Below are 24,304 nucleotides of genomic sequence, written 5' to 3' on the forward strand. Positions count from 1 at the left end.
AAAGAAAAGCAGGTGTGTTTAAACAGCGACATGCATACTTCCACAAACTTCAACACAAGTTTTTTCTTTTGTTTTTGTATTAACCAAATCACAAGGATCTGGATAGCCCAAGAGTTGGATTCATGAACAGATTATAAACACTTTCCTGAAGGACATTCCAGTCATTTCCTTATAGTTGAAAGATATCTTTGATCTCTATTGCATCTTCGTCATCTTATATGAACATCATAAAACTATCATTAAATAACGTCAAACCATACTGAATTGCAAATGTTTCACAATCTAAAAGCTAAATAAATTCATGATCTTCTCATAGGATCCAGGGCTGAGAACAACAAATTGTTAGAATTTAATTCTCATCGATCAAATAAGCACACCAAACAGGGTTTAAAACAACGCACTATCCCTCAACACCAGAGCGGGATTTCAGTTCTGAAATAACATTGCAAAGACTGCTTTCCGAAGTTCAGCGAACAGAGTCGTGTGTCAACCAACAAACAGAATGTTTCAACACAAAGAAAGTCAAGATCCAAGGGAATGGAGATATTTTCTTAACCCTTGTTTATAAGGGATCCTAGCCATTACACTTCCCCATAGCGCGCACACACAAAAAAACATTAGATATTTTGTTAGTATTTTTTATTGATAATCAGTTTTATGAGTTCGACTATCTTAAAATTTTAAAAATTCACCCATCTAACCAAAAAAAATCATATTTTCTCTCTATCTGCAACATGGGGTTATCATGCGTAATACAATATACACACACCAAATAAGTTGCAATTTATCCCACTTCTTAACCCACCTTAACCTTATCCTACCCAATTTGGCCAAATAGAATACATTAGAATGAACTATATAACACAGGAAAAAACGTCGACGCAGGTAACAAGAAAAATGTCAATAAACAAAAACAGCTCGAAATTCAGAAATTAAAGCGCCATTTATTCATTAAAATAAACACTTTGGCATTAGTTTAGTGGCTTATACAGAATGCACTATTTGAATGCCATCTAGACCGATTCCCGGGCCGTGGCTAGGTTATCGGGGTCATGTGTAAATTCTTATAAGGAGATCCCTATTTTTTAGATACATTCGATTTCGGGACCCCTATTTTTATGCTTCTTAATGGCAATAACTTATACATATACTCAATTTCGGGGTCTTTATTTTTATGATTCTTAATGGCAACAATTGATTGATATACTCGATTTTGAGGCCTCTATTTTTATGTTTATTAATGACAACAACTGATAGATATACTCGATTTCAAGACCCTATTTTTTGGGGCCTACGTGATCTCTCACCCTACACACCCTCAGCCACGCCCCTGCTGATTCCATAGGCTCATAGTTAATTTAACACAATGAAAAAACGAATAAAAACCAGGGATCTCTCGTCCTAGTTTTACAGACGATTACGGAATAATTGAAGAGAAGGTTATGTAATCAGACATGGAAACAAGTGAAAAGAACAAAAAAAAATTACCAAAAACGAAGGGAGGGATTAGTTGTAGTAGAGCTCGAGGCCCATTCCGTCATGAATCTCGTAGTCTTTGAGGGTGATGTGATCCTTGTAGATGGTGTACCACTTCTGGATTCGGATCTTGTCCGGTCGGGTTCCGGTCTGGGCGGCAACGAGCTTCTTGAGGTCGCCGATGGTATCGTCCTCGTTGCACTTCACCCGCACCTTCTTCCCTAGCCTGTCGTTCAACACCACTTCTATCATCTTCTTTCTTCCAAACACAAAGATTCCCATGACCAGTCAATGTCTAACACGTGTTAATACTTGGGTGAACCATTCAGAGTTGCTCTTTTTTAAAATATGTTAAATAATTCTTGTCACTCATTCTAATAGTTATCATAAATATTTTTTTCGTTTTCTTTTAAGTTAAATATTGTGTCGTTAATTTTATCAAAAAGAAATATTATGTTGTTAATTGTCATCCTCCCTCTAGCATTTATCAAAGTTTAATAATTACTATCTTGTACTTCTTTTGACCATAGTAAACTTGTTCTTATCATCCTTAAAGTTTTTATTAAATCTATAGTAATTTTTAAGCATATATTCTATTTAATCATATAACTATTAGTAGAAAAATAACTGGTCAAATTAATTATAATAATTTTGAACAAGTCAAATTAATTATAATAATTTTGAACAATGAGTTGTAGACATTCGGTGAGGAACATTCAGTTATAATAAAATTTAAAAGATTTAACATTTTCTAAAATAGTTACGCTGAATAATGTATGGTAACTAAATTGGTAAGTATCTATTTCACCTTCTCTTTTAAACATGAAGATGTTAGAAAATTTTCCCAACTTTGTTAATAAATCGATCATGGTTTCTACTTTTCATTATGTTAAAGTCTTCTTCATTGCTGATTACATTGTTTTTCTTGATTAGCGTACTAGAATTGTTTTTAGTATTTAAATTAAACATTTGAGATTATATGGCATTTGGAAAGAAACTATGGGTGTGTTTGTTTGCCGTAATTTGAATTACGGAATTGGTTTTCCCCGAATTCTCGTGTTTGTTTCAGTAATTCATTTTCCAGTTCTAGTAATTCAAATTTCAGTAATTCATTTTTCAGAAAACCAATTACAGCCAAACAAACAGACCATATATTACTGATACATACAAGGAGATGTCAAGATTTGATTATATTATTAATTTATGCATTATTTCGATTAGTTTAATTTATATGTTGATTCGATTCTTTTATTTGGATATTGAATTGATTGCTTTGATTTTATTTTTTTATATGGATATTGAATGCAATTATTTGTTGTATTTATCAAGGATTGTATTAGTATAATTATAGTTTGTACCTTTAGTTATTAACATAATGGGAAAAGATAGTGTGGTTATTGCACTTGGTCACAGTTAGACATTGCACTCAAGCCTTCTTAGGCCAGTTCCATTTGATCATGCACTCTTTTACTAGATGATAGATATAATGGGGGGACAAAATAATGGAAAATTACTTTAATTATTAAATTTTGTTATAAATTAAAGGAATGCTAAGAATACGAATATTTAAGTAAGCAATACTTACTAATTATATTATGTAACTCCTCTATTTGGTGAAATGTTTATTATTGTTCTCACTTGTAGATTTATTTCATGATGTTATGTCGTTATTGGGTCCCTTAATTATATCCCTTAAAACTCTTGGGGTTCTTTCCTAAAACTATTCGTTGGTACCAATACTAAGCCCTTCAGTATCAGTACTAACCCCTGGGTATCGATACTAACCTCTTGGTATTAATGCTACTAACTTATTGAAGCCTAGTAACAAAGGGTGGTTATCGATACTCTAAGTTGAGTATCAATACTTCTAGTCAGTGGTATTGATATCGTCCTGAGTATCGATACCAACTTTGGCTTTGATGTTTTGAAAAATAACTAAGTATCAATACCCCTGTCAGGGAGTTTCAATACACTACCCTTTGTATTGATACTCCTCATGAGTATCGATACCAAAAATGACTACTGAAATTTGCTAAGTGAACTTGGTATCGATACGAGTATTGATACCTCACCTAAAATATTGATACCCATTGCATGAGTATCGATACTTCTAACCTAAAAATCTCTTTATTTTTAACATCTGAAGATTAACATCGATATTGTCCTTCTAGTATCGATACTTATGCCTATACATACCCTATTTTGGGCATAAAAATGTCTCTCCAGCACTCCTAAATGTCTTACTGAGGTCCCCAAATTTTATTAGAGTGTTATGTCTAATAATAGGAGTCATAATAAGTCTCTAAACATCCTGATAACACCCAAACACTAAAATCTACCATGAACATGCTTCATGACACATGCAAGCTAACAAACTCACCTAGTGACCTACAATGTAGTAGAGTTTAGTTAGAAGTGAGTTACCTTGAATGTCTAAACTACTGGAAACACCTAAAGCTCAACCAAGCACTAGCTTCTCCTTTCCCTTAGCCTTGGAGCTTTCTCCAACTTCTCTCACTAGATAAGAATCAACCACATATGTTACTAGCTTGATTTAAAGGTTAACAAGGATTGAAATACTTAAGTTCTATAAACCCTTACAAAACTCATATTTGGCTACCATGGTTAAATGAAGAGGTTGAGGGCTTTATTTGATGTTATGAAGTTGAAGATTAAGATTCTTACCTTTAGAATGTCAAACCAGGGTTGTAAGGCCACCAAGTTATCACCTTTGTTGGTTCTAGGTTGAGAGGAAAATGAAAGATAAAGGATTAGAAGAAGAGAAAAAATTATGTTTCAAAAGTTTATGTGGAAATTTCTCTCTTAGTCCTTCATCTTTTAACTTTAGATTAAAAATACCCATTTTTTTACTCATTTTGAGCCTCAAACAAGCCCAATCCAACACTCATTTGGGTTAAGCTTTCTTACAAGGCTAATGGATTTATTCCAAGACCCACTTAGATTAAATTGAAACTACTAACCTGGGATTCGGGGTATTACAACTCTCTTCTCCTAATTAAATTTTTATCTAAAAATTTACCTAGATAGAATAGGTGAGGGTACTAAAGCTACATGTCCTCTTCTGTTTCCCAGGTCGGTTCCTCAACGACATGGTTCCTCTATAACACCTTCACTAAAGGAATCCTTTACATATCTTGCTAAATATTCTGATCAGTTCCTCCTCATATGTCATATTTGGGCTCACCTCGATCTGCTCTATAGGTTTGACGTGAGATGGGTCTGATATGTATATCCAAAGCATGAATACATGGAAAATATTGTGGATGCACTTCAACTATAGTGGTAAGGCCAACAAGTATGCTATTGGTCCAACTCTCTCTAGTACCTTATAAAGCCCTATAAAGTGCGAGATCAACTTCCCTTTGTGACCAAAGCAAAGCACTTTCTTCCATGGGGAAACCTTGAAGAACACTTTGACCCCTACTGCAAACTCTATATCCTTGCGCTTGAAATCTGCATAGGATCTCTGTCTATCTAAGGCTTCTTTTAACCGGACCTGAATTAGCCAAACATTTTTATCAGTTTGTCTGATCAAGTCTGGACTCACTATCTTTCCCTCATCGAGTTCTATCCAACATAGTGGAGTTCTACACTTGTGTCTATACAAGGCCTCATACGGAGCCATCTGAATACATGACAGGAATTTGTTGTTTTATGCGAATTCCACTAATGGTTGGTGGTCCTCTTAACCACCCTCAAGATCTGTAATGGTGCACCTAAGCATTTCTTCTAAGATCTGAATGACATGTTCTGACTAAATGTCTATCTTAGGATATAAAGTTGTACTGAAATTTAGTTTGGTGTCTAGGGATTAATGAAGTGCTTTCTAGAATTGGGAAGTGAATCGGGGATGTCTGTCGAATATGATGGAAATTAGTACCTCGTCCAACCTTCCTATCTTATGGATGTATAACTGAGCTAACCTCTCTAAGGTATAATCCATCCTAACTGGGAGAAAGTGAGCTGATTTGTTAGACGGTCTACTATTACCCAAATTGAGTTGTCTCTATCTAGTCATGGGTAACCCAGTCACGTAGACCATTGTTACTATGTCCCATTTTCAATGAGGAATCTAAATGGGCTGAAGTAATACTGAAGGAATCTGGTGTTTCACTTTAACATGTTAACACACTAAGCATCTAGCGGCAAACTCTGACACTTCCATTTTCATGCCCGACCACCAGTACAACTTTCGAAGCTTCTGATACATCTTGTTACTACCTGGGTGAACTGAAAGTGGACTACAAAGTGACTCATGGAGGATTTCACTACGTAACTGAGCATTGTATTTATTGAGGATTGTATTAGTATAATTATAGTTTGTACCTTTAGTTATTAACATAATGGGAAAAGATAATGCGGTTATTGCTCTTGGTCACAGTTAGACATTGCACTCAAGCCTTCTTAGGCCAGTTCCATTTGATCATTCACTCTTTTACTAGATGATAGATATAATGTGGGGAAATACAAAAATAATGGAAAAATACTTTAATTATTAAATTTTGTTATAAATTAAAGGAATACTAAGATTACGAATATTTAAGTAACACTTACTAATTATATTATGTAACTCCTCTATTTGGTGATTTTTTTTGTTCTAATCATATTATGATTATATAAATCTTGTACCTCTAGCTCTCTAATCCTATTAGATTAAGTTATTAACCAATATTATAACTTACGAATATTGCTTACTTACTCTACGCATTTAACCAAGAAAAATACTCGTATTTTGTTTTGGTAGAATCTGCATTCATCCATTAACCGCTCTATCATTTATTGTGCTATGGATTATGTTAAATGCCCTCATTATTTTGTGCTATTATTATGCTTAACTTGCTTCTGTTTGCCTATTTCATATAGTGGTAATATAGTAAAATTTATAGTCCGAACTTATTTTTTTCATACAATAGTTGATAGATTTTGTGACAGTGTCAATGAACGACATCTTTAAAAGAGTGGTAGCCACGATATTTCAGTGTACATCACCTTATTATTTTTAGTTGGATATACAGATTCATAAGAATCTTACTTAATACTTTGATCAATAAACTCATTTTTTATATTTACGCTTTATATACACTTTTAACTGTTGGTAAAATTTACCGTTGCAAGATAATACGTAAGTACTAACAGAACAAATTAAATAAATAATAAAATGTGAAAACAAATCATAGTGTTGTACAAATCATTGTCTTAGAAGCGAATTTACTTCGATGTATGTAACCGTTAAAATTGATGAATGCCCCCTGAGGTTAGTACAGTCTCTTCAAGAATTTGTACACCAAAAATTTAAAGCAAACTTTAGATGATAGACTCTTCAATAGAAAAAGAACTTGAAATAAGCTAGAGAGCTTTCGAGAGTGAAATTGTTTAAGAGAGAATTCATTTTTGGTGATACTCAAAAGCTGAAGTATTTATAAGTTCAAAATATGGTTAAAATGGTAAAAGATATAATATTAGTTATAAAATGGTCAATTGTCTAGTGACTCATTCCGTCTGTCTAGGTATAATAATTGATATTCATAGCCAGTGTTAATCAGTAACTACTCAAGTGCTTCTGACTGTTAGAAGTCATCTCTTTGAGAAGCTCATTATTGGTGCAGTGAATCCTCCTCCAGCGACGGTGGTTCTTGAGAACGGTGAAGTTGTTGAGAAAGAAGCATATGAACTCTTTATTGCACAATACAGTGTGCTGACATCATTGCTGTTGTGTACGATGAGCTCATCGATTTTACCTCATTGTGGTTATTACAGCCAGTCGAGAGCCTTTCACTTTGCAAGGGATTACTTCAGCGCTCGTGGACGCTGAAATTCAATAAAAAGGATTTGATGAAGCATGTAACCTTAACATTAGTGCGAGTATGGCCCAGATGATAGTGGGTGATTCATTGACAAAAGCCGATGTGTGATCCTCTGGTCAACAACCTGCACGCTCACAATATCACGGGGATCATGGTTATGGGCGTGCTTAGGTTCAATGCTAGTTGTGTGGGAAAATCGGCTATTTAGTGGATATATGTTGGTATCAGTTTGAACAAAACTTTCATGGCGTCTTGGCTGGAAATAATAAACCTCTAGTTGCTACCAAACCTCCCTCAGCAAATATGTGCTCCTTTGCTTCAGGTCATATGTTGTGCTAATCAAGGATCGTGGGATGGTCATGCTTCGACAATGGTGGCTGAATGTGGGAAGTATATAAATCTAGCAAATTGTGAAGCAACGAATAAGTCTGGATAGTGGTTTGTGGACTCTAAGGCTACCCATCATGTCACCTCGGACGCCTCCAATGTGGTATGTGGTAAAGATTTTACTGGAATGGGTAAGTTGATTTGTAACACTCTAATCTAGTCTGATCCGAAGAAAAACATATTACAATGTTACACGCGACCACCGAAGTGGCTAACCCAAAATTTTTCTTTTAAAACAACTGTAAAACACCATGTAAAATCCATCCAATGTAAATAAAATAAGATGTAATAATCAAAGTTTACAAAATACGGGAGAATCGTCCAATTAAATGCATTGAGTTTAAACCAAAATAGAGTTATGAATGGATATAGAAAGGGTTTACAATAGTACATGCCCTTTAATATAAATTAAAGTGTACTCTAATGCCTCAGCTATGCTAGAAAATCTGATGACGATAACGCTCTACGGACGGCCTCCAAATAATCTGTGCACGAAAACATATTCTGAACACTGAGCTTACGAGCTCAGTGACTTGGCACTAACTAGGATATCCGATTGTATGATTGTATCTGCTAAAGTAACTCGGGTGTCCTGATTGTGTCTCGAGCATCAAACAAGACTAGTTTTACGTCTTCATAGTTGCTATTGTTTCTAGTTGCTATGAGTTTATTATTGTTCTCACTTGTAGATTTATTTCATGATGTTATGCAGTTATTGGGTCCCTTAATTATATCCCTTAAAACTCTTGGGTTTCTTTCCCAAAACTATTTGTTGGTACCGATACTAAATCCTTCAGTATTAGTACTAACCCCTGTGTATGGATACTAACCTCTTAGTATCAATGCTACTAACTTATTGAAGGCTAGTAACAAAGGGCAGTTATCGATACTCTAAGTTCAGTATCAATACTTCTAGTCGGTGGTATTGATACCGTCCTAAGTATCTGTAACATCCTCCATACCGAGTTAGTGATCAAATTGTGAAATTTCAAAATTTAGTGACCAAAGTAGATAAATTGAATAGTTGAAATATTTAATGGGAATGTTTTGTGTAGGATCAATTAACAAAGAATGAGGAACTAAAGGGGTAAATGAGTCTTTTAATAGGGGAAATAATTAAATATTAGATGATGATATTTAAATCCACGTGGAAGGCAAATGGAGAGAACAAAAGTTTCCAGATTTCTCTTCTTCTTCACTTCTTCTTCTCCATCGTGAGACCAAGCTAAAGGTGAGTTTTCTTGTTGATCAAATTCTTGATGAAATTAAGATTTCTTATTGATCCTTAGATGATAACTAAGCTTAAGGAAAGCTTAGATTATCTTAAAACCATAAGATGAGAAGTATATGAAGAATTAAAGAAAGGAAGTAGAAAAGTGAAATCTTGGATTAGAGATCATAATAAGAATTAGAAGTGAGATTTGACTTGTCATAAAGCTAACTAAGAAGTATGAGGTGTTAGAATTCAAATTAGAACATGCTGAAATTTGGGTTAGATTCTTAAATTCTACATGGAGAATTGGATTTCTAAGTTTTAGAGGTATGAAATGGATAATAATTAGTTTAAGTAAGAGTATGCAAGTTAGGGATATAAAAAGAAGGTGAAATATAAAGTGTAGAGAAGATTATAAAGAGATTTCCGTGCTTAAAATGACATTTATGGGCTATGTGCATCGATGCACATTCAATGTGCACCGATGCGTCAAGGATAAATCCCAGAAATTGTTCAAGGTGTACCGATGCACATGAAGTACATCAATGCACTATTTTAAAATACAAATATCGAATGCCATCGATGCATCGATGCATAAGGAGTGCATCGATGCACCCCATAAATACAAACATCGAATAAGATTTATGCATCGATGCATGGTGTAGTGCATCGATGCATACCTCCATTAAAAGATGAAAATGGCTTTTCTTTTAGCCTAAGAAATGATAGTTGAGAATATACTAATTAGTATACTGATAAGTATCAATGAATTACTATGTAGATATCGAGCCTAAACGAGTTCTGGAACAATCGACAAGTAGGATTGATCGAGGGAAAGCCAAATAAATCTAGGTGAGTGCATATACATAGCATGAATATAGTATTATAATCAGTTCTAGACTTATGATAAGTCTAGATTCAATATTTTGATACATGATTACATTCCATATTATGAAACATGATATGAGTTTATACCATATGCATTATGTGACATGAATATGCAGGAAAAAGTTATATGAGTTATGTGATAAAGGTATGGAAATGATATGTCTATGTGATAAAGGAAGGAAAATAATATGTCTACGTGATACAAATTATGTGAATTGTGAAAACCCATGTTATGTAAATGAGAACTATAGGTATAGTTGGCATACAAAGGGTAGAGGGTCTACGCGGTCCTTCGGGATATATATATATTCTTTGGAACATGTGTGAAGTCTTGTGAGACACATACTTGATCCCTAGTATATTTATATGATTCTTAAGGAATGATATGTGGTCCTTGTGGACATTATTATATGGCACTACGGTGCAATTCTACGCGGCACTACGGTGCAATTCTATGCGGCACTACGGTGCAATTCTACGCGGCACTTCGGTGCAATTCTACGTGGCACTTCGGTACAATTATACGACCTCACAATACTCACATACCTTAGGTTCTCAATATGGTATCATGGGCTAATGAACTTAATAATGTGAACTTATGAATGTGAATTTGATAAATCTATGTATAAGAAACATGGTTATGGTTATTGCATTGTTTACATACATATTATCATTGCAACCCATCTCATTTTGGTAATTCCTTTATATTTTATTGTTATTATTGTATTACCTCACTAAGTCGATGACTTAGCGTGTGGGTGTTTCACACGTAGGATCCGATAAAGTAGACGATTGAGGTTAAACAACTGGATAACATTACTCCTGCAACTATCAGATCAGAAGCAACTTAATCAGTAGGTTATTTTGTTATGTAAATGGATGCTGGCATGTAACTAAAGGGTTAAGTTGTGTATGCTCTGAGTATTTTGGTAAAAGTGTATTAATATATGTATATTATCATATTTTCTTAATATAAGTTCAAATGTTGTGATTTTGTAAGAAATGTGTTTTAAAAAGGTAATGTGACACCTCGAACTAGTATCCGGGTCAGATACGGTTGGGGGTGTTACATTTAATGGTATCAGAGCTATGGTTTAGGCGATTCTAGGCATAAACCAGAGTCTATAGAGTCTTTAAATGGAATACATGCCAATAAATAGTGAGAACTTCTAATATGGTATAGTATGAGTATGTTGTTTTGCTAATAGAACAATGTGTTTATTTTATTAGATGTCCGAACATAGTAGCTCCCGAAGTGAAGCGGGAGAAGATAGGCTTGCTGAAAGCAGTAATTCACCTGCCCTGGCCAGGCAAGGTGAAGGCCAGGCATCTCAGGGAGTGCCTGTACAAGATTAAGACACTTTCTTCAGGACGTTGGATGCTATTCTGATGCGTCTTCAACCTCCTGCTCCACCAACTCAAAGAATGAATGTAGCAAAAGAGTTGAGAGGTTTAGGAGCTCCCGAATTTAAAGGAGAAGCCGAGGAAGGTCCGGTTGCGGCGGATCTTTGGCTAAATGATTTGAAAATCATGTTGAATGGTCTCCACTGTTCTGAAGTAGAGAAGTTAGATGGAGTTGTCTCGTTGCTGAGGGGTCAGGCGAGGATATGGTGGACGAACATCACCATGAGGATATCTAGTGACCATTTGACTTGGTTATTGTTCTTAGATGAATTTAAAAACAAGTACATTGGAGATCAATTTATTCGGCAGATGAAGCATGAGTTTTTAAATTTGAAACAAATGAACCGCTCTGTATATGAGTATGAATGTGAGTTTAACAAGCTGAGTATATTTGCATTTGAGCTTGTGCCTACTAAAAAAGAGGCTTGTGAATGGTTTGTGGAGGGCTTACGCCCTATATTGAAAGAGATGCTGATAGTATTGAATTCGTCCTCGTTCCAAGAGGTAATCAATTGTGCCAAGGCTCTTGAAAGAGCTCAAAATGAGAGATTCGGGTAGATTCAGACATCAAAGAGGACGGGTGCTTCTTCTAGCTCAGCACCACCAAAAAGAGGAAGAGACTCAAGATTTTGATCACAAGCTAGATCAGAATCAGTTGCATCATCTGCTAAGGAAGCAAGTCAGGCAAGACCTAGACAGACGCAGTCAGTGGGATCTGGTGTTGGGAGATCTACTCTGAGTCAAGCGAGACAGTGTCAGCACTGTGGGAAAAACCATTCTGGGGCTTGTCGGATGGCTGCTGGGACTTGTTTCCGATGCAGAGATGCCAGACATTTTATCCGGGATTGTCCATTGATGGTTGGTGAGCCTGCATATCTGAAAGAGTTGGTTCTGCCTCACAAAGAGGACGAGGAAGAGGCAGAGGAAGGAACCCGTCTGAATCCTCTGCTCAACCTAAAGTTCGGTCAACCACACGGGTGTACAATCTAAAGACAAGTGAAGACTGTGATGACCCTGATATTATAGCAGGTACTTTTATCCAGGCTCTAATTATTCTTACATTACGAGTAAGTTAGTAAATGAATTGAGGATTTCCTTAGAAGCTACGAGTAATGAGATTATAGTAACTAATCCTTTAGGCCATAGTGCTCGGGTGAACAAAGTCTGTAAGGGGTGTCCCATAAAGATTCAGGGAATTGAATTCCCTGCTAATCTGCTGGAATTACCCTTTGATGAGTTTGAAGTGATTCTGGGAATGGATTGGTTATTCCGTTACTATGGAGATGTTAATTGCAGATCGAAAAAGGTAACCCTGAAGAGTCTAGGAGGAACAGAGATAAGTGTGAGTAGTGAAAGGTTTAATCCTTTAGCAAATGTAATATCAGTAATGTCAGCTAAGAAGCTGTTGCTACAAGGATGTCAAGGATTTCTTACGAATGTGATAGATTCAAGAGCTAAAGAAAAAGGATTGAATGAGATTTTAATAGTTCGTGAATTCCCTGATGTTTTCCCGGCTGAGTTGCCAGGATTACCTCCAGATAGAGAGGTAGAATTTCAAATTGAAGTAATGCCAGGAACCGCTTCAATTGCAATGGCACCTTATCGGATGACTCTGAAAGAATTGCAAGAGTTAAAGAATCAATTGCAAGAGTTGTTAGAAAAGGGATTTATTCGACCAAGTGTGTCACATTGGGGAGCTCTGGTGTTATTTGTTAAGTAGAAGGATGGATCAATGCGTCTCTGTATTGATTATCGACATCTTAATAAGGTGACCATCAAGAATAATTATCCCCTTCCGCGCATTGATGACTTGTTTGATCAGCTAAAAGGAGCTTCGGTATTTTCGAAGATCGATATACGTTCGGGTTATCATCAATTGAAGATTCAGAAGAAAGATATTCTGAAGATGGCTTTCAGAACGAGATATGGTCATTATGAATTCATTGTAATGCCCTTCGGAGTAACGAATGCACGTGCTGCTTTCATGGATCTTCTGAACAGGATTTTCCAACCCTATTTGGACCAGTTTGTTATTGTTTTTATTGATGACATACTGGTGTACTCGAAATCCATTGAAGAGCACAGCGCACATCTGAGGCTAGTTTTGCAAATTCTCAGGGATAAGAAGCTTTATGCGAAATTGTCCAAATGCGAATTTTGGCTAAGCGAAGTAATTTTCTTGGGGCATGTGATCTCGGCAGATGAGATTAGAGTGGACCCTCAGAAGGTTAAAGCTATAATGGACTGGGAAGTTGCCAAGAATGTATCTGAAGTTCAGAGTTTCCTAGGACTTGCCGGTTATTATCGAAGATTTGTTAAGAATTTTTCGATGATAGTGCTGCCTTTAACGAAGCTGATGAGAAAGAATGTACCATTTGTTTGGACTTATGAATGCCAAGAAAGTTTTGAAGCTTTAAAGAGAATTCTGACAGAAACTCCTGTATTGGTTCAACCAGAATCTGGCAAGAATTTTGTCGTATACAGTGACGCGTCCCATAACGGGTTGGTGTGTGTATTAATGCAAGAAGAGAAGGTGGTAGCGTATGCATCGAGACAGTTAAAACCACATGAAAAGAATTACCCCACCCATGATTTAGAAATGGCTGCAGTGGTGTTCTCCCTCAAGATTTGGCATCATTATCTATATGGAGAACGATGTTATTTGTATACGGATCATAAGAGCTTGAAATACCTGATGACTCAAAAAGAGCTTAATTTGAGACTGTTGAAAACATTTTGATATTTCGATATAACAAATTATGTTAAATAAATTTTAAGATTTTCCAAATGATTTTCTAAGTATATTCGATATAATTATTCGAATATCAAAACATTACTCCAAATATTTCAAAAATCATTTTTAATCCTTACTTAAGTGTAAAATTAAGTTTTAATCTTAAAACAATTTCAAAATAATCTTTCAAAGTATTTCGAACCATTTCAAAGCCAAAAATTCTAGATTGCTCAGAGGGAACCGATTCCCCCCCAAGGGGGTACCGATTCCCCCTGAATGGTTTGGCTCCGAGATTTCCAGAATGCTCGGAGGGAACCGATTCCCCCATAGGGGGTACCGATTCCCCTGATCAACGGTCGAAATATTTGAATTTTTCACTTAGGGAACCGATTCCCTATGAGGAGGAACCGATTCCCCCACGCTCCAAGCTATTTTATTAATTGTTTTCACTCTAAAATAGCTATATGATCTTCACTAATCATCCCCAACGTTCAGAAGTGATTCAAGGTGTATTTAAACAAGTTCTGAAGCCCTTGATCAATAAGAAATCATAGAGAAACAAGAGAGAAAGCATCAAACACCAAGTTTGTGCAAATCAAGCAATTTTCCTTTCAATATTCATTTTGCTTTCAAGAACACCATTTGTGCTCATTTGTAATTATCTTTGAGTGTTCTTTTCTTGTTCTAGAATTGTGCAAACATCTTACCTTGTGAGATTTTCCTTGTAAGTTTGCAAATTTGTAATCTTCTCTTTGGGAAAGAGTATTCTCAAGAATTGGGGTATATTCTTGAGGGTGTTGTAATGTTATCTCTTTGGCCCCAAAAGAAAGAACAAATTAGTGAATTTGTTGGAAAATCCTTAGTGTGGATAGCTAAGGTAGTAGACGTAGACTTTGATTGAGAAAGTCAAACCACTCTAAATCGCTGTGCAATTACTTTCAATTTTCTGCAAAAAGCTTCCACCAAATTTTTAATTGCCAATTCACCCCCCTCTTAGCCAAATCTGTTAATCAATTAACTCAACAATTGGTATCAGAGCCTAATTCATTTGAAGGTTTAATCGCCTCTTGAGTCGATTCGGGAAGAGTTATATCGATAATCAAAGTCATCAATGGCCTCCGCTTCAAACTTCGACTCCGGTCTCGACTCGATGCCCGTCAACAAGCCTCCTTTCTTCAATGGAGCTAACTATGCCTATTGGAAGAATAGAATGATGTACTTCATTCAAGCAAGTGACATGGGAGCATGGAATGCTGTAGAAGAATGATACATCAAACCTCTCACTCATCCAAGGTTGTGGAGTGAAGGAGAGACAAGAATGTTCCAGCTCAACTCCAAAGCCATCCATATCATTTTTTGTGCTCTTGGACCAGATGAATACGGAAGAGTTTCATCGTGTACAACCGCCAAAGAAATATGGGACAAACTTCAAGTCACTCATGAAGGTACCGATGAGGTAAAGAAATCTAAAATTAGTATTCTAACGCATAGCTATGAAAATTTCAGGATGAAACCAAATGAAGATATCAAAGCTATGACGGATAGATTTTCAACGATTGTCAATGGTCTCAAATCATATGGAGAGATCATTTCAAATGAAAAGCTTGTGAGGAAGTTAGTCTACTCCCTCCCAAAATCGTGGCAATCAAAGAAGACGGTAATCATCGAGTCTAAGGACTTAACGTCCTTAACTCTTGAAGAGCTAATTGGGTCACTCCTCACTCATGAAATGATGCTCGAAGATGAGGTGGACCTAGACAAAATTGACGAGACACCAAAGGAGGAGGAGAAGAAGAAAAACATTGGAGTTGCTCTCAAATCCACAAAAGATGAGAGTGATTCGAATAACGATGACGAGGAAATGGCATTGTTTGCCAAACGGTTCAGAAAAATGATGAGACCTTATCGAGGAAGAAAATTCAAACAAAATGAAGGCCTCAAAAATGAACCGAAAGAGAAGGACCCAATCATTTGCTACGAATGCAAAAAGCCAGGGCATGTTAAATATGATTGCCCACAATTGAAGAAAAAGGGTTAATCAAAGAATAAGCACAAGGCTCATGTGGCTACATGGAGCGATGAAGAAAGTTCCGATGAAGAGGAACAAGAAGTAGCTAACTTGTGCTTGATGGCATTTGGGGAAGATTCTAAGGTAACCTCTAACTCATCCGATTTTGATGATTTATCCTATGATGAGTTATTAGAGGAATATAATGGGTTGGCTTCGGATTATGATAAATTATTTTTAAAATATAAAAACGATATTTCAAAATTTAAAAATGAAAACAAACTCATATCCAAAACCAACAACGATCTTGAAAGTAAAATCAAAGATTTGCAAATCAAACTAGAAGAGTTTGAAAAGAAAAATTTAGATTTGCAAAATTTACTTTCAAAGATCAATGATGATCATCAAAAGAAAATTGATGATCTTAAAACTTCTTTTGATAAAGTTGGAACAAAACATTTTGAAAAAGGTGGAAATTCAAAATCCAACTTTGTTAGAAAAAGTTTTAGAAACTACAATCATAGAGGTCCCCAAAGAACCTCTAATGGAAAAAATCGTTAGAAGTATGTGGGTTACTAAAGAACTCATTACTACTAAAGATAAAAATATCCTACACAAGTGGATACCTAAGGGGACTAGGATTTTGGAAACTAATGAATATGGACCCAAAAGAATTTGGGTACCAAAAATCAAAAATTAGTCTATGTTTGTAGGGAAAGGATCATTGCTACAAGGCACGGGAAACAAATTCAAATTCATGGTACCTTGATAGTGGATGCTCAAGACACATGACCGGAGACAAAAGCCGGTTCATTGAGCTTAACACCAAAAATGGAGGAGAAGTGACTTTTGGAGACAATTCAAAAGGTCACATTGAAGGTATTGGTACAATAGGTAATACCTCTTCCATACAAATTAAGAATGTTTTATATGTGAATGGATTAAAGCATAATCTATTGAGTATTAGTCAATTATGCGATAAAGGATTCAATGTCTTATTTGAAATTAATGGTTATAAAGTCATTGACATTGCATCTAATCGGATTATGCTTGTTGGTCATAGAATAGGGAACATTTACATGGTGCATTTAGATTCTTTTGATATGACTAATTTATGCCTAGTTGCTAAGGATGAACATGATAGTTGGTTATGGCATAGGAGACTAGGACATGCTAGTATGAGTGTTTTGCAACGGCTAATTCAAGGTGATTTAGTTCGAGGGTTGCCTAAGCTTAAATTTGATAATGATAAAATCTGTGATGCTTGTGCTAAAGGAAAAAAAAAGCTTGTTTCTTTTAAATCCATTAATGACGTATCAACTAGTAGAGTATCCAAAATGAAAAGGGTTACTCTATAACTAGTGTTAGGAGTGATCATGGCACTGAATTTGAAAATCTTGGATTTATTGAATTTTGTAATTCTAATTGTATTAGTCATAATTTTTCAGCACCTAAAACCCCTCAATAAAATGGAGTTGTTGAGAGGAAAAATTGAACTTTAGAAGAAATGGCTAGAACCATGCTTTGTGAAAATAATTTGCCAAAATATTTTTGGGCGGAAGCCACAAATACTGCTTGTTATGTTGTTATTCGAGTAATGATTAGGCCAATTTTAAAGAAAACTCCATATAAAATTTTCAAAAATAAAAAGCCTAACATTAGCTATTTTCATCCTTTTGGATGTAAATGTTTTGTTTTAAACAACGGTAAAGAAAACCTTGGCAAATTTGATGCTAAAAGTGATGAAGGAATTTTTCTGGGTTACTCCTTAAATTCTAAAGCTTATCGAGTATTTAATAAAAGAACTTTAGTTGTAGAAGAGTCTATACATGTTGTGTTTGATGATAATCCCCTTCCAAGGAAGGATTCTTGTGTGAATGATGATGTAGGTGTTATAAATACAAATGATGTTAGACATGAAGTTGGAGAACCATCATCAAAGGAAGAAACGAAAAATGAGGAAACTCATGATCCTCTTGAGAATCCAACCATTGAAGAAAGGGAAGTATCTTATCCAAGAGAGTACAACTATGTCAAGGATGGTGAAATTATAGGTGATCCATCAAAAGGGGTAACAACTTGATCTTCTCTTAGAAATATTTGTAATTATGTTGCATTTATCTCATGCATAGAGCCTAAGAATATTAAAGAAGCATTAAATGATGAACATTGGATTATGGCTATGAAAGAAGAGTTAAATCAATTTGAGAGAAGTAAAGTGTGGACATTAGTTGAAAGGCCTAGTAATAAATCTACTGTAGGTACTAGATGGGTATTTAGGAATAAGCTTGATGAGAGTGGTAATATAGTGAGAAACAAGTCTAGACTTGTTACTCAAGGGTATACTCAAGAAGAGGGCATAGACTATGATGAAACATACGCTCCCGTAGCTAGGATGGAAGCAATTAGAATGTTATTAGCATTTGCATGTTTTCATGAATTTAAACTATATCAAATGGATGTTAAAAGTGCATTTTTAAATGGTTTTATAAAAGAATAAGTATATGTGGAACAATCTCCAGGTTTTGAAGATTCAAAATTTTCAGATCAAGTTCTTAAATTGACAAAAGCACTTTATGGTTTAAAACAAGCTCCTAGAGCTTGGTATGAAAGATTGTCAAACTTTTTAATTGAAAAAGGTTTTTCAAAAGGGAAGGTTGACACTACATTGTTTTTAAAGTATAAAGGTAAATATTTATTAGTAGTTCAAATTTATGTTGATGATATAATATTTGGTTATACTAATGATGTTCTTTGCCAAGAATTTTCTAAGCTAATACAAAGTGAATTCGAGATGAGCATGATGGGTGAGCTCTCATATTTCTTGGGACTCCAAATCAAGCAAAGAAAAGATGGCATCTTCATCAATCAAGCTAAATACGTCAAAGATATGCTCAAGAAGTTTGGACTGGAAAATGGCAAACCTCATGACACTCCAATGAGCTCTTCAACAAAGCTTGACTTAGATGAAGGAGGTAAATGTGTAGATGTTAAATTATATAGGTCAATGATTGGATCTTTACTTTATCTAACTGCAAGTAGACCGGACATTATGTTTAGTGTCTGCTTATGTGCTAGATTTCAATCATGACCTAAGGAATCACATTTACTAGCTGTTAAGAGAATCTTTAGATACCTTAAGGACACTCTTAGTTTAGGACTTTGGTATCCTAGAGACTCTAGTTTTAGCTTGCATGCCTTCTCTGATGCGGATTATGGAGGATGAAAATTAGATAGGAAAAGCACCTCCGGTACTTGCCAACTCCTTGGAAATATGCTGATTTCTTGGTTTTCAAAGAAACAAAATTGTGTTGCATTATCTACCACTGAAGCGGAATATATTTCAGCCGATAGTTGTTGTGCACAAGTTTTATGGATGAAACAACAACTTTTTGATTATGGAATTGAAGTAGGTACTATTCCTATCAAGTGTGACAATACTAGTGCTATTTGTCTCATTAAAAATCCCATCCAACACTCTAGAACTAAACACATTGAAATTAGACATCACTTCATTAGAGACCATGTCACTAAGGAAGATGTAGTTCTAGAATTTGTTGATACTTTGCATCAATTAGCGGATATTTTTACAAAACCCTTAGATAAGGAAAGGTTTTGGACACTTAGGAGAGAATTAGGTTTAACTGACCTATCTTCACTTAGTGTTTAAAATAATTCAACACTTTTAATAAATACTGAAAAATGCTCATAATAGTAATTTTTGATTGCATTCATTGTTATTAGTTAGGGGGAGTTTATGATTCTTGATGAAAAATTAATTTTATGTTCAAATATTGATTAAAGATTAATTTAATTGTTTGAACATAATTATTTTTCAATATATGAGTTGCCTATACCACTAGAGAAGATTAATTTAGCATTTTGTGTGCTTAAAAGTCGGATTTCAGCATTTTGGTGCAGGGGGAATCGATACCCCCCTGGGGTTCTATTAAAATCGGGCAGAACGCCCCAAAACCCTTCCGCCGTTCTCTCTCTCAACTTTTCTCAAATCTCCATTTTTGCCTCAAATCAACGATATTAATCGGAATTCGATTCAAATAGCATCTTCTAAACCTGTTGGAATCATTAAAATCGTGCAAACAACATCTAAATCCCCTCAATCTTCATCTTTCAAGGTAAATTTTTCTAAACTCTATATTTCATTGATTTTGAACATAGGATTAGTTTTAATTAGTTCTAGGTTAAAATAGTGATCGGGCATTGATTATTTAGTGATTAGAAACTAGATGTTACAACTAATTTCATCAAAAACACAAGAATTTTCCAAAAATTTTCAAATTTTCGAAATTAAAAAAAAATGTTAATTTTCAAATTATTGTGTTTTGATTAAATTATGTTATTGTTATGAAAACTATACATATATTGTTTCTCAAAACCATATTTTTCAAAAGTTTTTCAAAAACTTTGCCCATTAGGATTGATTTAGAGAACCTTGAAATATTGAAGACTCAATTGAGTTTTGGGATTAATTGAATTGCATACATTTGTTTTTAAAATTGCAGGTTATCCAATCTATTCCGATTTCCTTCACCATGTCCAATCCTAAACGTGCTAGGTCTTCATCTAGTCGTTCTAGTCGTCAACCAAATCCACCTCCAAATCCTCCTCCTATTCCTCAAAATCCTATTCCAAATCTTGATCCTAACTTGACTATCCAAAATTCTTGTTTCAATCAATCGAGTCCTAAAGATTATCGTTTTTGGTTTTACCAATATTTTGACTCGTATAAGATTAGGGAAGAATGTATCCCATCTCTTCAGGCTATGGTTGCTATTAACTTTAAATATCTCCCTATCTTGCACGAATGGAAATTTGATAAACTTTTGGAACTTGAACCCGTTGTCTATCATCAACTTGTTCGTATCTTTTATTGTAATGCCGTTTGTATCAAAAATCGTGACAAAACCAAAACCATAGGAGTACGTTCCTACCTCCTAGGTCAATATTTCCATCTTGATCCGGCTTACATAGCCAATGCCTTAGGCTTGGATAATGAAGGTTTATCAAATGAAAAACAAGTTTTAGGCTCACGATATAAACGAAATGATAGTGCAAGTGTTCTAGATCTTCATGAGCGTTTTCTTCATCTCATGATCACTTGGTGGTTTCGACCATCCGGGGGTCGTTATTCTACTCTCAGAGCTTTAGATCTTTGGTGGTTGCATTATTTTGAACACAATATAAAAATAAACCTTTCCGAGATTATCTTTGTTGAGATTGTTGAAACCGTTAACCTAGTGCCAAATAAGAAACTTTGTTCCTCACTAGTTTACGGTTGTATCCTTAGTAATCTCTTTTCTAAAGCCGAGCTTCGAGTTGGTCTAGATACCTCCTTTCCTCTTAAGAAACAAATCAATCTTCTTTGTTTAACAAGAGCGGGATGGGTCAAAAATAAAGAAACCGGTGAATGGGTTCGATCTTCTGCAACTACTCCGGGAGCTAGTTCTTCACAAGCTCCACTCGAAGCTGACGAAGATCCAGAGTTTGAACAATTAATGAGGGATATCGATGAAGTCGAAGATGATCCTGAGCAACCCGAGGAGCACGCACAACAATCGACTCAAATGCCTCCATATTTTCAATCATTTATGGAGACATTTGATTTCCGATATGCGACCATGGATTCGTGCTTTAATTCTATAGAGTCTCATTTATCCACAATGGGAGCTCAACAATTAGAAATTCTTCGGGAAATGCGTGCAAATAACGAAGCAACCAACGCACGTATTAATGACCTCACTAACGAAATGGCCGCTATGCGAGCTCGTTTTACTCCTCCTGATCCGGATATGTGATTAAATGTTTTACTTTGAACTCTAAACTTATTGTTTTAATATTTTGAATATTTTGGAATGTTTGAATTTGTGAATTGATTGATTGTGAATTTGTTTGGATTTATGGATTGTATGAACTTATATATTTTGTGTGATTTATTCATTATTGCATCATTTATTTCATGTTAGGTATATGACCAATTTTGCCATATCACATTGTTTATGAATATTGATTATGGAACTAATGGCTAACGTTTTTCTTGATTGTGATCTTAGCAGCTTATGCATACATATACCTAATCAATTGGCTAAATGATTTTCACGTTTCTTTGAATCTTTTTGATTTAACAAAAAGGGGAAGAAGTGTGTGTTTTTAAAATGATAAATGGGAGAAGTGTTAAAGTAAGGGGTGTGTTTTTAAAATGATAAATGGGAGAAGTGTTAAAGTAAGGGGGAGTAATTTCAAAACTTGATTTCAAAATCTTAAAATTACTAAAATGTTTTGTTATATCAAAAAAGGGGAGATTGTTGAAAACATTTTGATATTTCGATATAAGAAATTATGTTAAATGAATTTTAAGATTTTCCAAATGATTTTCTAAGTATATTCGATATAATTATTCGAATATCAAAACATTACTCCAAATATTTCAAAAATCATTTTTAATCCTTACTTAAGTGTAAAATTAAGTTTTAATCTTAAAACAATTTCAAAATAATCTTTCAAAGTATTTCGAACCATTTCAAAGCCAAAAATTCCAGATTGCTCAGAGAGAACCGATTCCCCCCCCAAGGGGATACCGATTCCCCCTGAATGGTTTGGCTCCGAGATTTCCAGAATGCTCGGAGGGAACCGATTCCCCCATAGGGGGCACCGATTCCCCCCTGATCAACGGTTGAAATATTTGAATTTTGCACTTAGGGAACCGATTCCCTATGAGGAGGAACTGATTCCCTATGAGGAGGAACCGATTCCCCCAAGCTCCAAGCTATTTTATTAATTGTTTTCACACTAAAACGGCTATATGATCTTCACTAATCATCCCCAATGTTCAGAAGTGATTCAAGGTGTATTTAAACAAGTTCTGAAGCCCTTGATCAACAAGAAATCATAGAGAAACAAGAGAGAAAGCATCAAACACCAAGTTTGTGCAAATCAAGAGAATTTTCCTTTCAATATTCATTTTGCTTTCAAGAACACCATTTGTGCTCATTTGTAATTATCTTTGAGTGTTCTTTTCTTATTCTAGAATTGTGCAAATATCTTACCTTGTGAGGTTTTCCTTGTAAGTTTGCAAATTTGTAATCTTCTCTTTGGGAAAGAGTGTTCTTAAGAATTAGGGTATATTCTTGAGGGTGTTGTAAGGTTATCTCTTTGGCCTCAAAAGAAAGAACAAATTAGTGAATTTGTTGGAAAATCCTTAGTGTGGATAGCTAAGGTAGTGGACGTAGACTTTGATTGAGAAAGTCGAACCACTCTAAATCGTTGTGCAATTACTTTCAATTTTCTGCAAAAAGCTTCCACCAAATTTTTAATTGCCAATTCACCCCCCTCTTGGCCAAATCCGTCAATCGATTAACTCAACAGAGACAAAGGAGATGGGTGGAGTTTTTGAGAGATTATGATGTGATAATTGACTATCATCTCGGAAAGGCTAACATGGTAGTAGATGCCTTAAGCAGGAAAACGTTTGCAGCCTTACGAGCTATAGATGCAAGATTATCTTTAACTGGAGACGATGGTCTTTGTGCAGAGTTAAAACTTAAACCAACATGGTTGGAATGAATAGGAGAATTGCAAAGTAAAGATGAAACGTGTTTGAAAAGAATTGAGCAAGTAAAGAGCAAAGAGATTAAAGACTTTGAGGTTAAGTTAGATGGAAATTTGTATTATAAAGGAAGAATTGTGATACCCGACAATGAAGATTTGAAGAAAGAAATATTGATAGAGGCTCATTGCAATCCATTAACGATGCACCCGGGTGGAACCAAGATGTATATGGATTTGAAGGATCAATTTTGGTGGCCAGGGATGAAATGAAGCATCACCGAATTCGTGTCTAAGTGTTTGATATGTCAACAAGTCAAAGTTGAGCATCAAGTTCCGTCAGGATTATTGCAACCGCTTTATATTCCTCAAAGGAAATGGGAAAATGTTACGATGGATTTTGCTTCGGGGTTACCCTTGACTCCGAACAAAACATAATCAATCTGGGTAATTGTTGATCGATTGACTAAGTCAGCGCATTTCCTTCCGGTTAGAACATATTTCTCTATGGAAAAGTACGATGAGCTGTATATTAGAGAAATTATTAGATTGCATGGAGTGCCTGTTTCCATAGTCTCTGATCGAGACCCTCGATTCACTTCTAGATTCTAGAAATCTTTGCATAGGGAACTCGTTTAAACTTTAGTACGGCTTTTCATCCTCAGACTGACGGGTAATCAGAGAGAACTATTCAGATCTTGGAAGATATGTTGAGAGCATGCGTAATGGAATTCAAAGGATCATGGGAAAAGTATTTACCACTGGCAGAGTTCGCTTACAACAATAGTTATCAGTCCAGTATAAAG

At 35.2% G+C, this 24,304-nt stretch overlaps 1 protein-coding gene across 1 annotated transcript; it reads right to left on the reverse strand.

Moving 5' to 3' along the window:
- Positions 1–324: 324 nt before the first annotated feature.
- On the reverse strand, positions 325–1,755 carry LOC120115331 (ubiquitin-like protein 5). The gene is made up of 2 exons (XM_039136059.1): positions 1,489–1,755; positions 325–586 (listed from the first exon to the last, which is right to left on the reverse strand). Exon 1 carries the CDS (start codon positions 1,726–1,728, stop codon positions 1,507–1,509), a length of 222 nt encoding a protein of 73 aa, XP_038991990.1. The 5' UTR covers positions 1,729–1,755; the 3' UTR covers positions 325–586; positions 1,489–1,506.
- Between the last annotated feature and the right edge of the window lie 22,549 nt (positions 1,756–24,304).

The sequence above is a fragment of the Hibiscus syriacus genome, unplaced genomic scaffold (assembly GCF_006381635.1).
Source record: "Hibiscus syriacus cultivar Baekdansim isolate YM2019G1 unplaced genomic scaffold, ASM638163v2 tig00110263_pilon, whole genome shotgun sequence".
In the NCBI taxonomy this organism is placed as follows: Eukaryota; Viridiplantae; Streptophyta; class Magnoliopsida; order Malvales; family Malvaceae; genus Hibiscus; species Hibiscus syriacus.

Excerpts from the sequence above, each read along its gene's own strand:
- LOC120115331 (XM_039136059.1), bottom strand. The coding sequence starts at position 1,728 with ATGATAGAAGTGGTGTTGAACGACAGGCTAGGGAAGAAGGTGCGGGTG.